At 38.0% G+C, this 17,753-nt stretch overlaps 1 protein-coding gene across 14 annotated transcripts in view; it reads right to left on the bottom strand.

Annotated features, from left to right (window-relative positions):
- Positions 1–6,016: 6,016 nt before the first annotated feature.
- TBCA (tubulin folding cofactor A) overlaps positions 6,017–17,753 on the bottom strand; it is a 29,967-nt gene continuing 18,230 nt past the window's right edge. For 12 of the 14 annotated variants that reach the window (XM_085530121.1, XM_085530119.1, XM_015848606.3 and 9 more), the window contains 3 exons: positions 15,903–16,008; positions 7,897–7,983; positions 6,017–6,609 (listed from right to left, as the gene is read on the bottom strand). In XM_085530121.1, coding sequence (XP_085386247.1) covers positions 6,529–6,609; positions 7,897–7,983; positions 15,903–15,989 — 255 coding nt within the window. In that variant the 5' untranslated portion in view covers positions 15,990–16,008 and the 3' untranslated portion in view covers positions 6,017–6,528. Of the gene's footprint in view, positions 6,610–7,896; positions 7,984–14,507; positions 14,797–15,902; positions 16,009–17,753 lie in introns of all 14 variants that reach the window. The other 2 variants (XR_014939807.1, XR_014939808.1) reach the window with 2 other exon arrangements.

Below are 17,753 nucleotides of genomic sequence, written 5' to 3'. Positions count from 1 at the left end.
CTCATTCACTAGTTTGAATAAACACTGAGATCATAAAATCCTTTGGACTATTATTTTCCACTATTTGTGTAGTCTCTTGGCACAGCAAGGACCTAATGTGATGACCCTTTAGATGATCTTTTTGTGTAAATGCTCAACAGTACTAAGAAATGAACTGGGTTCACCATCACACTTCACACAGACTGGCAATGCTGCTAGTTATTTATTTTAAATTGGCTTTAACCAAACATCCTGAGATTTGTTTGCACTGATCTGAGAACTGCTTCATTTGGATCAGTGGACAAGCTTCTTGTTTTTCACTAGCTCCATCTAGTGCAGCACAGGGTATGCTTGTAATGTCAGATGTCTTCAGCATGGGTTCTCCAGAGCCTGTATTGCCTAGAAATTTCCAGCTGATTTAGTGTTACTCAGAGCAGAGGGTAGCACTCCAGAGGTAGCAAAAGGATAGCTGGCACCTGGAAAATTTGAAAGCTAATCTGGCAATGAATACAATACATGTGGTTGTATATTTTCAATATCATTGCCTAAAACTTCAGTTTCATATAGATGCTCTCTTCCAGCACTTGAAAGGTGATTGCAGTGAGAGCGGGGCTGGTCTCTTCTCATTGGTGACAGGTGACAGGTTGGGAGGAAATGGCCTGAAGTTGCACCAGGGTAAGTTTAGAATGGATATCAGGAAAAAATAATTTACAGAAAGGGTTGTTGAGTCACCATCCCTGGATGTGTATAAAAACCATTTGGATGTGGTGCTCAGGGATGTGATTTAGCAGAGGGTTGTTGAGTTAGGGTGCTATGGTTAGGCTGTGGTTGGACTTGACAATCTTTAAGGTCTTTTCCAACCTGAGCAATTCTATGATGCTGTGATATGTTTTTAAGGAATGCAGCATTTAAGTTTACAGCTTTTTTTACTTGCTCAACTGTGCATTTTATTTTTTATTTTTTTTTACATATTGCTTAGAAGGCAGCTTTCTCTCTTGTGATGACTGGAGTTCTTACTGCAGTTTCTTTTTTGAGCATCACAGCTGTGTAAGTGGTATTTGTTGCATTTGTGGAGGCAAGGCCAATCAGCGGCTATTGGCCAAGATGCAGCCTTTGGGCATCCCCTACTTTATTATTGTTCATCAAGGACTGATGTTGTACACGCTTCTTACCCTTTTCCCTTGAGCACTGGATACTGGCTTTTGTATCCCCTCCCCCAGTTATCCCCCAGCTCAAGAGAAAGAGAATACAGCACCCTGCTGACACAGGTGATATAATCAACTTTCCTGCATTTGGGAAAACTGAGAGAGTCAACACACGCAGAGTGTGAGGGCTGATCTTCACCCTGAGAAAACCGCATGCCTTGCCCATGGAGTTAGCTGCTGGCTTCTGCTGGCAGAAGAATACATGGGAGAGAGAGCCCTGGGTCCTGCCTGGCAGCAGAACTTGTTCTCAGCTTCTAAACACTCTGCAGCATGCCGGGTGATGGCTTTTGAATCTTACAGGTTCAGCACCAGTTCAGCTTGACACCTCGGTGACCTGGTTATAGCTATGGTGTAAACGATCTGGGAGAAGGCGAGTTCTTTTGTCGAGGCATTGATTTTTACACAAAAAACATAAAGTTTATCTTCTGTGTTGAAAACAGAGGATAAGTTATGAGATCAACACATCTGACAAATTACTTTAGAAGGTATCTTAATAATAGAAAGTGCAGTGCGGGGTGTTTTTTGGTTGGGTTGTTGTTGTTGTTATTTATTTATTTATTGTTAAACCCATTTCCCTGGCAATGCATAGAAACTGTAATACAGTAGGAAGCCAAGGCTCTAAAAGCATTCAGAGGAATTTCACATTATTTTCATAAACTCATCTACCCACTCACATCTATCTGCGTAAACTAATTACTTTTTAAAATTAGGTAGCCTTTTTGATTGCTTGTGGAGAACTGTGGTGAAATGTACTACTAATTACACTGGGGCAGGAGGAGGCTGCTGGATTGTTTGTAAGCATGAGAAAATTTTATTTCCTTTTGTTGAAATGGGGGGCAAGCAGTAATTGATACATAAATAAAGGGCTTATTTTTCCAATTTCAACCTATACAGCTTCTGTTAACCTTACTAATTGAGGCCCTTTCCCTGGGTCATTGGGTTTCCTTCCATCTGATGTAATGTCTACAGGAACTGCAGAACAATAAGGGAAACAATTTGTTGCAAGGTTAAACTTTTCCCTCCTTCTTGTTAAGGGTAATGCTTAGGTTGATTGGTTCTAGATTTTGGATTTCAATGAATTCCAATGACATTTGGTCAAGAACGCTGGATTCCAGGTCATTCTGGCAAGTGATCTGTGAAGATCAGCTGCTGTTTTTTTGGGATTCATCCCCCCTTTCCTTTCCCATGGTTACTTAACATTTACAAAGCTAGTATTGCTGGAGCTGTACATCCCTTGTGCTATGTTCTCTGTAGCCCGAGGCCTTTGGATTTATCACAAGGCACATGTTGTATATGGTAATTCACTGTGGACAAGACTGTACACCAGGGAGAACTCAGAAGGTGCATCCTCTTTGTGTTTTCCAACTTTGATAAAGAGCCAGTGTTGTCCTGTACCCTTATGAACAGTCTATGTGGTTAAGGCAGGTAAGCCATCAATAGCATATGAAACTTGCCTTTTTCTACATTCCTGTGTGGATGGATGAGCTTTGGGGACAAGTTCTGCTCAGGGAAAGACTTGCTACATTCCCCTACTAGATGGCTTTCCCTGTGGGTATGTTTCAGGCAGGACAAGTTACACCTGTATGATTTGTAACAGAGCTGTCTGACACAGCATCTCAGCTCTGTGTTAAGAGTTATCTGTTTTCTCAGGGGTGAGGAACCATGCTAAATTTCTTCTGCATTTTTGGGGTGTCGTTTCTAAAGCATAACCAAAATCTGACAGAGCATCATGGAAGTGCTTGTAGTATGATGTGATCCACAAGTATTACAGTTGCCCTTGGATTAAGTGTCATTGTGCTAACTGGCTTGACTGCATTTAGTTAGTCTCCTTTTCCTACTGCAAGGCATTTAGCAGAGCTTCTAAATGTGACTTGCTGTACCACCACTATCCTTTTTGAGGATTTAAATACTTACATACAGTGAACTCATCCCTGGAGATGTATATCACTGTCCTTTTATATGGCTACAGGATAAGGGATAGAGGCTTACTTGGATGAAGGTTTACTTAAATCTTGGATCTGATATGCACTCTTTGACTTAAACTGTTTTGACAGGTAAATCTCCTTTTAATGTATGCTGTGTGATCCGAGTGAAATTCAGCTAAGTCATAGAATAGCTTAAGTTGGAAGGGACATCAAAGATCACCCAGTTCAATTATAAGAGCAGAGTCTACATGTGGTATCTGCTGGGCTACCAAATCAAAGGGTAAAAGGTTGCAGGAGTTCAGTAACAGCTGTTTTTTCTGCTTGTGTTTTGGGGGAAATAACAGACTTAGATACTAGACTCCAAGCAGAGGTTCTGGGTGCAAACTCCAGCCAGACAGATGCAACTTTATGGTTGGAATCAGAGTTGTAAGAAGAGGGTGTGGGGAATGGGATGTGACTTAGTGGTGGGGAACAGAATTCAAAGAGGACAGAAATAAAGAATTCTGCCCATGAGACTTTTCCTTTTTGGTCTCTTGTACTAGGTAACACACACTATGTATCTCCAAGTACTGTTGATAGCTACTGCTTTTTTAATTTAAAGAGGGGTAATAATGATACTGCTTCTAAGCTGCAGTTATCTGTGTTATGCTTCACTATGGAACTCGTATCCAGTCTAATTGATAAATGTTTTGTCAGCAAAAATAATCTTCTGTACAAACGATCACTCAGAGCACTGCCGGAAAAATTCAGCCTGTCGTAACGTATCACTGAATCAACTGTCCTGATTGCATGAGGAATGCATTACCTGCATGGATTACCCAATCACCCTTCAAGGGCCAGCCTCGTCTTATTGCTGCCTTGTCGCTATTTTTTGGTATAGTTTCTGTGGGTTGCTGCTGTCATCCCAGGCACTAGTTATGTCTAGGGGCAGCTGGGAATGAGAAGAAAGCAATTCATTTGATGAACATATCTTGATTTTCATCAGCGAGGCATGCTATTTCCTATACAACAGAGAGCACAGTCTCTTGAATATCTCAGTAGGAGGGAAGACAAAAGGGACAGGGGAAAGTATCATCTTAGTTAACAGTGAAACCAGAGGAAGGTAGAAAATTTCCTGGACGAAAGCATTCAGGCAAACTATTCAGGTTTTGACACAAGAAATCACTCTAGAGAGTTGCCTGCACCAAGAAACTTTTCCCTGGAATATGGTTTATACATCTACTACTCATTCCCATACACTCCTAATACTAAATGCCAAGTTAAGTCATACTACCAAGTTTGTTTTCCATTCACAGAATTGCAGAATCACAGGGGTTGGAAGGGACCTCAAGAGACCACTGAGTCCAACCCTGCACTAAAGCAGGAGCCCTACAATAGGTTGCATAGGCACCCAGGCAGGTCTTGAATATCTTCATAGGAGACTCCACAACCTCTCTGGGTGTCCTGTTCCAGTGCTCCATCACCCTTAACATAAAGAAGTTTTTCCACGTTAGCATGGAACTTTCTACAGTCAAGTTTTAGCCTGCTACTCCTCATCCTGTTGCTATGCACCAGGAAGAAAAGTCTGGCCTCATCCATCTGCCTCCCATCTGACTCTGGATATTTGTATTATCAGATCCCCTCCCAGTCTTCTTTTCCCCAGGTTACTCAGCCTTTCCTTATATGGGAGATTCTCCAGGCACTTGATCATCTTCATGGTTCTCTGCTGGATTCCTTCTAGGAGATTCCTGTCTGTCTTTAACTGGGGGAACCAGAACTGGACACGAGTCATCTAAATGTAGCCTCACCAGGGGAAAGTAGACTCAGACACTACACGTAACAGATGTTTTTAGTGGTCCTGCTGACCTGCATTTCTTGTGCTATTCAGCAACTACACATCATTTCTGTGTACTTTTTTCAGGATTACATATTACTCCTACTGAAGAATATTACATATTTTTTAAGTTCTCCCCTACACAGCAGACTTAATGCTGCTCCTTCTGTATCTCCTTATCAATTCAACATTTATCTACCACACTGCACTCAGTGGCTTGCAAACATAGCTGGCTACACTGACTGCTAAGGCATGCAATCTGCTTTGTCTGCTCCAGCTGCCATTTCTGGAGAAGCTCCACAGAGGATGACAGAAATGAGTACACAAAGACAGATGTTCTCCTCATTAGCAGTTCACTTGCCCTGTGAACAGGGCAGGGTCTATTTCACAGTGCCAGCATACAATGCAGGGGGAAGGTTAGCATATACTGCTATGAAGCTGTAGAGTTATTACAAATGGTTTTTTCTCTTAGCACTGTATAAGGTAGATCTGAGATGTGGAGGCACCTAATTCAAAAGTATGTCATCCTGCAGCCGCTCTGAAATCTTTTGCTGATTCTCTTTCAAAGCAGCACTTCACAGTGATGGAGAAGTACACATTACTCTAACTGTGGTCAAGGTGCATAAATAAATGTAAGTGAAACTACAGTGTACACAAACTCATGCAAATTAACAAAACATTTATAAAGAGTATACAACACAGCATCACACAAAAGGTACACTGTTAAGGAACGTGCTACAAAACTTTCAATCTAGAAAAACTAACATACAAAGCTTTCTTCAACAGATCGGTTTCCTGTTTTGAAAAGGCATTCTGAAAGAGCACAATATACACAGTGTTTAAATGATCTTCCATGCAGATCAAGCGTTGTTCCCTTCCCCACGTGTTATCTTTCAGGGTTTGAACTTTGCTCAAAAAAGTCACTTGGGCCAAGGTGAACAGCTGTGAGAAGAGTTCACACTAGAACTCTTACCAGCAGATCCAACCAACATACTAAACAGCTACAAAATTCTGTTTATTGAAAGAGTAGCTTAGTTTTGATGGGTGGCAGTTGTGTGAATTGGGTTCTACAAATCAACCTCAGGCAAAATGAGAAAGGTTTGGAATCAGATTTAATTCCATCTTGGGATATAAGATAAACAAGGAGTAATACTTGATAAAATTACAAATAAATTGCATCACAGGAAAAAGGTGACTTTGAAAAGGATCATTTGGTCCATCTCCTCTTTCAGTACAGAGCTGATGCTAAAATGGCTTGAAATTATTTCAATTACAAGGTGTTTCTGAACTACTTATTAGCCTCTCACATTCCCTACAAAGCTAACATTTAATGTGTATGTTGCTTCTTAGCCTAAGCTTATGATAAACAGGTGCTTTTTTTTTGTCTTTCTGTAGTTGATGAGAACTGGCAATGCTTTTATTTTGCCTGGATGTGGAACACACAGACATTTCAGAACATCCTTTATTTGATGCATCTTGCAGTTAGAGAAAGGACAGTTTGCATAAAGAGAACCTTAGTAAATCAGCAGTAGTAACAGAGCTATAGTCAAATAAAATGTGAAATGGACCCAGTGCTAATACATATAAAGAGGGTACTGAAAAACTTCTAGGCTTCCAGCTTCACCGACTCTAAAATGGAACGTGCTTCTTTATACTCTTCAGCTTCTTCCAATTCTTTTTCATTTTCCTGGAATTAAAAACAAAATTTTAAAGTACTTCAAAAATAACTGACATTAGAATGGATTTAGGGAGGAAATACTGAAACACATAGGGTACTGAAAACAATAGTTTTAAATGATTCACAGCACAGGTAATTTCTTTTTTCCTACTTAAGGTGTGCTATAATGACTGTCGTGTGAAAAGATCTGATCTATGTACACCTTCGTTACATTCTCTGAAACAAAAAATAAGGATAGTACAACTGGAAGCAGGAACAACAGAACTCAGAACAAAAACACCATTAGGAAAAAAACAACTTAAGGAGAGTTTGATAATTGAAAAAAAACACAACTACACAGTTCATTTGAACATAAGCTTTGAAGGTGTGCTAAGACAAAAAAAAAACAACCTCTAAAAGACTTCCAAATTCTTAACAATAATATAGTAAGTCTCCACATTTCTCATTCTAAGATCATGTAGCATGCAGTACAGATCAACAGCATTGCTCCTGCATGCCGCTGAAGCCTACACAAGCTAACAGTCAAGTTACAAGCTGAATGACAGAAGGATCCTAAATCTTTCCACACCTTGGGCATGCTACTCAAGGACAAGATGCTTTAATCTTTCCATTCAAAAGGGATTTGCATTTTAGCTATCAAATATGTTTGAAGCTTAACTTACAGCATGTGTTTTAGCTTCACAGAAGCTTTTACCTGTGTAGTAGAATTCTTGGTGAAAACTCAACTTTTTAATAAGCAGAGTAATCTCCAAGCCTGGTATATTTTCAGTTAGTCCATTATGATACTGTTTATTCCCAAAGGTACTCGTATGTTAAAAACACCCACCACAGTAACAAACAGCTTAAACAGTACTCAGCAACAACTCAGCTACCTTGCTTCTTGTGTGTAGCACAGTAAAGGCAGTAGACAAAATATTCTGAATATTTCATTTCACTAAAGGACACAATAGAAAGACTACCTAAAGGCAGTGAACTCTTTTTTCCTGGAAAGTCATACAGGAACTTGAGAGTTCATTCTAGCAGTTTAGTACTGAAGTGCATGCAATACATCCAATCATAGACTGCCTCTAGTATACAAATACACAGAATTTTCACAGATGAAAGACCATGTCTGCATAAGCAGTTATCTGAGTTGGACTAGAGATACGTTACAGGATGCCAGTCTTTGGACCTGCAAAAACTAACTTTCAATCCAATTCTGTTCTGATGCAATTGCACTGCACAAAAGCATGTTTATCCAGTTCCAACAAAGAACATCAGCATTTACTGGGAGGTGGTTTTTGATGTCATACTTACTAGTAGTTGACTGAGATCTGCATACGCAATTTCTAATCTTCGCTGACAGTCTGGAATCATCATTCGAGACTCCTGCAAGATCTCGACCTGTGACAATTGGAAGCCAGTGAAATCAGAATGTACTTCACTGAGGAACATTATTTTTTAAGATAACCCTTTAGTCTGAAAAATTACTGGTCAAATCATCATCCAGCATCACCCAGGATCTTCAGAAGAGTTGTACCTACTTTCTAAATAATAGACATTCACTTAGCATAATCGCTTGAAGCTCTGTTAATTTACAGAACAATTTCATTTACTTCGTGCTTAATTAAATATAAAGTATTAAGCAGAAAACAGTATTTACAATATTTCTCCCTTACAAAAAAGTACAACCTTGTAAGCTTTCCATACAACATTTGTTAAAAAAGGCTATTTAAAACAAACTTTATCCTGCTGTCTTGAAGCAGCTTCATCCAAAATGGGATCAGCTGGTTATATAAATATCTCCTGCATCTTTTGGGTAATAAAGAAAAACAGTGTTCAGATAATACCACATAGAGATAATTACTGCATGAAAAAAGTTATTGAGTTATTGATCACATTGTGTGCACGCCGCAGGAGGCTCTGACTGAAAGACAAAGGTAAAGAAAAATGAAAAGCAAAGACCAGCAGGCTCATATTTTTGATGCTTATCATGCATAAAAAGTTATTACTTATCCTTGTGCTTCATTTTAGGAGAAAGATTATTCTCACCATGCACTTTGAACAAAATTACTAAACTGGCACCCCACTGAATCTGAACATCCTGCCTCCTCCTACAGAAAATAACTTCAGATTTATACAAGGGAACATTTATTTCATGGACTGTTTCTGGACCTGAAATCTAACCATTGAGAAGAAAGGATGAGCAGAGTTGTTCAGTAGAGTTTAATCTATTTAGAAATGAAAACTAGTTAGTTAGATATTTAAATATGAACCCTCTTTCTGTGTTCATGATAACCTGCAGTATAAGGTGTTCACTTCAAATAGATCGTTACCTTCTGTCATTCTTGTGCTGTACTGAAGGAAACCAAAGGGAACATTGTCATCACATGTTGGAAGAAAAGCTGTGGCTAAGAATGTTTTACGTGTACCAGAAGGCCTTTTGTTGTAAAATATAATCTTCATGTACTTAAGTGTCATATGTTTAAATTTTTTGTTCCTAAGGGTTTAAATACCTTAAAGGGTCAAAACTGTTTTCTAACTTCCTTTCAGAGAATTTAAGGTAAAATTCATAGAATCATAATGGCTGTAAAAACCACTACATCATATAGTCCATCCATCATCAGCCCCTCATCACCACACCACTAAACTATGCCACTCAGTGTGATATGCTTTTAAACATCCATAGAGGCATAATGGTTGGAAAAGACATCTAGAATCATCTAGTCCAACCATGCACCTGCCATCAATATTGCCTACTAAACCATGTCTGTACACACACCTACCCTTTCCTTAAACATTTGAGGGATAAATGCTGTTTTAGAATGTATTAAAAATAAGATTAATAGAGTGTATTAAAAATAAGATTAATCACTCTCCATATTACACTTTGAACAGTAAGCAAATAAAGGCTTGTAACTTCTGCAGAATTAGGTGTTTCGAACTACATGAGATTTTGCTTTGTGTACGACAACTTGGTTCTCTAAAGAATGTCTATGGGAGTTAGAATGTCCACAGATTATATCCTTGAGATGACACTGCTAACTACCTGTGTACTTTAAAGCTGCTGGCTAATGAGAAAAGCAGTGATTTATTTTATATATGCCATTCAATAAGCAATCTGAAGGAAAAACATACAGATCTAGAATCTGAGAGCTTTAGTCCTGGTTGCTGTAGGAGAAGAACAAAATTCCAGTCACTCTGTTTAAAAGGGAATGACTGAGATCTAAAAGATTACCTGAGTTTTATTGGCATTTGCCTGCAGTTACGCAATAACACGAAACAGAAAGAATATTGGAACTACACTCACTTGGTGCAAAGGGTTGGAGAATGAAACAGAGATTCCCCATTCCTTCTGGAACCAAGGTTAATTAACAAACTACCTATGAAAACTTCGGTAACTTCTGCACAAACCATTTCCTGTCCCCCCCTTCCCAGTAATACCGATTATCCTAGATAAATGTCTTACCATATTACAAAGCAGAGTAAATAAACTCAAATAATTAGATATGCTTAAAGAAACAGTGTTTGCTCTCCAACTGTTATAAAAATTAAAGACCAGCTCTCCCCTCTCCCCCAGCACACTCTAAAAGCTTTCTGACTCAACTCTAGGGAATTTAAATTGTAAGTGGGTCAGAGAGGAAGTTTCTACACGAAACTGCAGACAGCCATAAACATCTTCAAGGTTTCTGTGAATTATAGTACTAAATACAAGTATCAAAAACACTGTAGTAACTGAAGTGCATTTAAATAAATTATTAAGGTAAAGCAATAAAGCATAAAATTGTACAGACAGAAGCACATTGAATATGCTGCCAATAAGTGCATATAAGACCAGAAGAATTATTGTGACTACATTGAGAATGATGCCCTCATTCTTTTAAGAGTATTGAAAAAAACAGTAATATCTCTTCAAAGAACCACAGTTCTAATCCATTATCTTTCACGATTGAGCTTATTTTTGCTAAGGGAGCAGATGTTTGGCATCTTACAAAGGAAAGCAGTCTGCTCAGATGTGACAGAGCTCTCTAACTGTTGGACTGTATGCAGCCCATTTACTAAACACGATGTAGATTTTTCGTAAATTGGATCAAATGTCAAAGAACTGATGTGCGTAATGCACTATCAATAGCATTTAGTCTGTTTTCCATAAATTCCACATTATAGTGACTGATAAAGCAGGACTAGAAACAGAAAAGCCAAAGAGAGGCAAACACACAGGCCAACCTATCATTTGATTGAATGGAAGGGCACCATAACAAAAATCAGAAGAATATTTTATACATTCAAAATAAGCACTCAGGCTAAACATGACTTCATAGAAAACAGCTGAGACTTTAAACATAAGCTGAGGCTTTAGACATAAGCAGTTTTGATTTCAAGAGGTCCCATAATAAATGCTCAATGGCAATATTTCAACTTATCTAGGCAGATCAGAACTATTTATGAGCATCAATACCAAGAATTCTGGAACAGGAAGCAGTTTTGCCCAGCCTAACTGACCTATATTGTATAACTGGGGCAGGTTTTATAAGCTTCAAGGAGGTTCAAGCAGCTTTTTTTCTTTCAAGCTGACCTACAATAAAATAAGAGACTCAAATACATGCAGATCCACAAATAGTTTGAAATCAAGAAAACTCCAGTGGAGTTGTCATTCTTTGATCTTAGAAGATAGTCTGATTAGCTATTAGGTCACAAGGTGTGATGACAATAATGCTTGGTATAACAGGAGTGGTGTTCTAAACATAAAAGGCTAAGAAAATCAGAAATGTGAATGAGTCATATATATACATATCTGAATTAAATGAACACATTAATATGCATGTATGTGTGTATTCATGTTTTTAAATGCTGCCTTATAATCATACAGCTTTTGACTTATATAAACGGAAAAAGATAATAGCATGTAAGGTTGGAAAGGACTTTTGGAGGGCATCTAGTCTATACCCCCAATCAAGCAGAGGGGCCCAAAGAAGATCACAGGACCACTCAGACTTCTGAGTTTCTCCAATGAGGAGACTCCACAATCTCTCCAGGCAATCTGTGCCAGTGTTCCATCTCCTGCATGATAAACAACTGCTCCCTGATATTAACACAGAACCTCTTGTATTTCAGTTTGTGCCCCCTGCCATTTGTCCTGGCACTGGGCACTGCTGAAAAGAGTCGTCTTCTGTCTTCTTTGCATCCTTCCCCAATGTATTTACAGACAATGGTGAGATCCTCCCAGACTTTTTTCAGGGCTGACTCTGAGAGCTCCAGCTCTCAGCCTCTTCTCACAGGAGAGGAGCTCCAGGCCCTCTATGATCTTTGTCCCTTTGTTGGACTCCCTCCAGTATGCCCATGCCTCCCTCGTTATGGGGGCCCAGAACTAGACACATCACACCAGGTGCAGCTGTGCCAGTGCACAGTAGAGGGGGGAGATCAATTCCCTTAACCTGCTGGCAGTGTTTTGCCCAATGCAGCTGAAGATACTATTAATCTTTGTGGGAAAGGTACTTCTTCTTAGCTGTTTCAGGAAATAATCTGCTTTCCTCTCAACAAAGCAAGTAAAATATTGCTGTTTCCATTAATATGTGAAGAAAAATTGTATTAGCAAGACTGTATGTACGTTGTCATGCAGATATTAAATTCTTTGTCAAGTCCATTAGATTTTTAATTCATCTGGAAATGACACTGCATGAGAAGTAACAGTTATCTTACAGATACAGATTAATTAAAAAAATGAAAATGTATTATCAGTAAAAATGCTCACAGATAACAAAAGCTCCAAAGAAGATGCACAGTCCCACTGAGAGGAAACAAAAAGTAGATACTTCAGGCATTTTGCATCTTCTGGTGCCTTGATATAAAAGCACAAGGTAGAAAAGGATGTTATTTGTGTGCAGGACAAAACAGCAGCCACAGAAATACTGAAAATAGCTGGTTTCTAACATAAGTCACTGATAAGTCACAGCAGTATAAAGTTTTTCTTATGGATAAAGAAGCACAACAATACCCTATGTAAAGTTGTTAAATATTAAAAACCATTACAACTGTGTGGAAACTTGGGTTTCACTACAAAACCAGCAACCAAGCACACACGGAAGTACTACTGCATCTCTTCCTACAGTCAGAAGTCTTAATGACCTTTTACAGAAACTAAATTCAGGATATCAATTTAGAAGAATACTTTGGAAGTCATTTAATATTTTCCCCAAATTTTCATAGAAAATGCTTGAGTTCGGTTTATAATGTCTTTTTTCAGTTTTGCACCTTATTAAGATACATAAAACTTCATCCTTTTCCCTCATAATGTTTTTTTCCCTCTAAAATAATGTTCTTTTATTACATTTATTTTCTGCCAATTTGATTCACATAAATGGTTATTTCTCAACTTTTCATCTACGTCTAGAAAAAAAAAAAAAAAAAAAGCAGTAAAAGAGTGCTTTTTTGTTTGTTTCTTGTATATTTTTTTAATGAACTTTAATTAACAGGAAAGAAAGGGCTTCCCTGCCCCATAATGCTAGAGATTCTTCCCTGGGATACACAACTTAGCCCTTGCCACTGCTGACACTTTGTCACAGCCCACATACTTGCTGAAGGCCTCCCATGCATTATGAACAGCATTATTCATTCTGAAGTAAAACTCTCCTTAGTCACTTCCATGCTGTTAACCCTAATTTTACCACAGAGTTCTAACAAGTAAGCTAAATGAGCGCTGTTGTACATTAGAAGGTAAGCAAAGATTTCAAGCATTTTAAACCTTCTTGCACCAACTATGGGTTTATCAGTCTATGCATATGTGTTTCAGCTGATAAGTCAGCTAAAATAATAGTTTATGTTATTCCTGTAGTCTCAAATGGTTGAATTCATTCCTATCTTCTCCCCTTAAGTGGCAAGAAAATCTTTAGGAATAGTCAGCATGAATTCACCAAAGGGAAATCATGCTTAACCAACTCATTCAGCTTGTTTGATAAAATCACCAGCTTGATGGACTGGGAGTTGTATTTTCTACTTGGACCTCAGTAGGGCCTTTGACACTGTCCCCCAAAGCAACCTGACAGAGAAGGTGTTGAAATACAGGCTGAGTGTGCAGCCAAAGAGGTGGATCAAAACTAGCTGAACAGCTGGAATTGAGAGGATAGCAATCAGTAGTGTAAAGTCTAGCTGGAGGCCTCTAGTAATGAGCACAATACCTCAAGGGTCAATACTGGGTACAGTTCTGTTTAATATCTTCATTAATGATCTGGACAGTGGGACACAGCACACCCTCGATAAGTTGTAGACAACACAAGAAGACAATACAGATACATGAGAAAGTTGTGTTACCACTCAGAGGGAGCTTAACAGGCTCAAGAAATGGGCTGTGGTGTCCAGTGCCAGCCTAAGAGGCAATGGGCACAAACTGAAACATAAGACGTAAAAATCAGGAAGCACTTCTTTGTAGTGCAGGTGATAGAGCAGTGGGTTTAGACCATATGATCTCTAGAAGTCCATTCCACCCTTAACCATCCTGTGATGCTCTGATCCCTCAAATACAACTTTTCCTTACTGAAACAAATTCTATAACCATATTTTAAAATAAATTCAGATTAAGAATTATTACCTAAAACCATTTTCTAAACATTTAAGTACAGATTTATTTTCTGTCTGAAGAACTTTTCAAAATGCAAAATCCATCCAAAGTACTTTTTTTTTTTTTTTGAGTAAACTCTCCTGGCATTATACTACTTTGATTAGTGAGTAAGATTTGACCCTATTTCAAGTGTACTCATTCTTTCTAGGCTTCCAGGTTCTTCACAACATAAAATATTAATGACTTTCTGTCTGCAGTAGTGCTCTAAAAGAACAGATATCATTGGATGAATTGCATTAAAGTGAATCAGGCAATAGTAAATGAACTGAGACTGTTTACTTTGAAGTTTTCTGTCACCACTCTCTGAGAATACCTTCAAATAGCATGTAACATCTCATTTCATATCAAAGGTTCACAGACTTTGCTGGTTTTGACTTTGATGATTTCTTGCTTGTCATTGAGGAAATACCTCGGTACAGTCAAATAATCTGATGGATGTGGGACACTATGAACAAGAATGGCATTCATTACTTCTTGTTAGCACCAGCAGATCTTCAGGAAGACTACTGTCTTCTTTGGGATTCTCAGCCAGTGGTGAGGCAGAGACAGCTTAGATTTATAAATACACCATCTTCCAGAAATTCCATGCTTGTTTTTCTCTTCTGTATCACAGTAAAAACAAGACAAGAGATACAGAGATGAAATGAAATCTGATTTTATCTCACCTTGTTCTAAAAGGACTTTCTCTTATCTTTTTTTTTTTTTTGTTGTTGTTGTTCATTTTTATATTTAATATTATATTCTTCAAAGACAACTGGGAAAACAGGAGTTTTAGTAACATGAAGCTGGACTCATGTCTAGTGAAACTTGCTTACGGGTAAAAATAATTGCAATGTAGTTTCAGTTAAGAATTAAGAAATACTATCTGGGAAATGCTTGGGAAAAGACACGGTTAAAACTGAAATTTATATAAAACTATTAAAGCCAGAATTTATATAAAAATAATAAAATAAATATTTGGTTGAAAGAATGTAAAGGTCAGTATAAATGCAGACATGCCAAACTGCTGGAAAGCATGTAAGTAAATCCCCCAAACCCAAGCTTCCTCCTCACTGTCAGGGAAACTTAGCACTGCTCCATCTTCTGAAAGGGCAGGTACCAACTGTCTGAAATCACTGTTGTTTGCAAGAAACCTTCTAAAAAAAAATAATCAGTTCATATTATGACTCCAAATCATACTCTTGACCACATCAAACTGAAGCATGGACCTTGCCTATTAGTGCCTTCATTACAAACTGTAGCAACTGCTAGGAGCAGGTGCACACCTATTGCTCTTTCTTAGAGATCTGTGTTTTTTAAACAGCAATACTAATGTACACCAGAATTGAAAGGTTTCTTCTTTGTGTTAATAAGCATTCCCACTTTACAGTAACATCTGCACTTACTAAGCACTTATGTTAGCTAAGTGCACCCAGTGCATTTATTTTCAGATTGTCAGTAGATCTGAGAAAGAGTTCGTGACAGCCTGATTTACAACTGCTAGTGATCACCTTCCTCATACCAAGTGCTAAACAACCCATACCAAGCCTCCTTATAATTAAAGAGTTTTGAAGGGCAAGAAGTTTCTATAAATGTATACTGTGGCTTATGTAATTGGCAGGCTAGATTGGAGCAGTCTGGGAAGAAGAAAAAAGTACAGGAGTTTCTTTTGTTTAAGACTCGTTGAATCAAAGCAAAGAAGGATTTTACAAATTTTTGTTTGATTTACCTGCTTCTTTATTCCATAGTCATCACATGCTTCAGCTTTCATTTTTTCAATCTTCTCTTCTTGCTGTTTTGCTTCTTTTTCATACATAACTTTTTCTTTTGCCAATCTGCAATTACACCAAGTGACTGCGTCAGTCTGGTTCTATCACAGAAAAACGTTATACCATTGATGGCAATATCCATGTTCCCCAACAAAACCTGCAGCCATGTAATGTAATATATGACCTTATATGACAAAAAAGGTGCAAAGAAGTGCATATAGGAAATGCTGAATTTAACTGTAATACGTAATAATTCTTATCAAAACAATTTAAATAAAAATATTTTTCAATATTCTTTGTGGGTTTGTCTGTATATGTAGATCACTCCAAAAGTAAGCCTCCTATTTGTTTCTACAAAAACACAGACAGCTACCAAGAGCACAGTAACACTATTTGAATGAGCAAACTCAGCTACAAAACACCATTTTCAATAGTCACTACCATTTCCTATGCATTTTCATCAGCGATGAGCAACAGCCAGCACACTGCACTCACAGAAATGTGCATCAGCAGAGGTACCCCATTGGGCCCATACTTGGAAGCAGGATGCTTTTTGCATTAACTCATATTTAAGAGTAATGTATATTTTCTGCTCTTCCTATATTGCCAACAGAGATGAATGCAACATACAGCTAAAAATATGTGCAACAAATTTCAGTCACTACTGAGGAGAAAAAAAAAAACAAAACAATTTTGCTTTGTCAGTAAAGTTTGATGCTATTAAGCAAAAGCAAACCATGAATATGTCTTACGTGGGCCCATGTAAAAATACGTGGAAGTCTGAAACATGGATAAGCCACCAATGAAACTGGTGTCTTCAAAAATTTACTTGAGAATAACAGTTGAAGACTAACTTGAAATTCAGTTTTGGATTCCAAGCGGCCATTTTTCACAGGCTCAAGCAACTACAGCAAATGATGAACATTAAAAAAAAAAAACAACTGAAAGTCAAAAGGGAAGATTAAGGTCTAAACTGATGCCCTGCGGTAATAGTAACATAGTAATTCCATTATCGAGCTTAATTATTTGTTGTTATTGCCATTTTGCTCTTCCATCTCCCATTTTGTTACATATGTTCATTAAGTATATATTGGATTATATAATACTAGAATTCACACCAAAACATCCTTCAGGACTGGGAGAACAACAAAATAATGACCAGCTAATTCAGAACCAAAATGAACAATGGGATGCTAGCACAAACCTGAAAGCATGGCAATGAAAATCTTTTGCCTAACAAGAGCAATCATCAGATCAAGCCCATAGTAGATAAGACTGTTTAAGAAGAACTTAATAGCCAAAAGAACATAATCAGATCCAGGAAGCAAAGAATGTATTATACAAATGAAAAGGGAATAAATAAAGGTCTTGTAGAGAGCTTCATGGTCACGTTAGCACATCAGAGCAAATTAATTCCTGATTTGTCACAGTTAAGTGCTCCACTAGAAGTGCCACTGAGGACAGACAGTTCAGAATGGTACTGGCAGGATAAAAACCCTTTGTGAACTGAAACCACCACAGTCCTGATATTATAATATAGCAATAACTCTCCCTGATTTTTTTATAATCAAAAAGTGCTTTGCCAAAATAGTTTGATGCTGTTGTTCCAAAAGTTGATTTAAGTTGGGCTGTGGCAACATGTCTCTGACCTAGATTAAAAAACTGTGGAATCACTACAGAGAGGGTCTTCAAGCCCTATAAAGAACCTTTAGCAATGTGTAGTGTGTGTAATGTAGGCACTGTCTATGCCAGCTTCTAGAAGTCAGCTAAATTCTACCTTTGAAAAGAAGTACTGGGGAAAGTTAGCACCC

This window comes from Coturnix japonica, chromosome Z (genome assembly GCF_054131305.1).
Source record: "Coturnix japonica strain WE chromosome Z, WE-NBRP24, whole genome shotgun sequence".
Classification (NCBI taxonomy): Eukaryota; Metazoa; Chordata; class Aves; order Galliformes; family Phasianidae; genus Coturnix; species Coturnix japonica.
The sequence above is the reverse complement of the archived record's forward strand: the minus strand, read 5'-3'. Positions and strand labels throughout refer to the sequence as shown.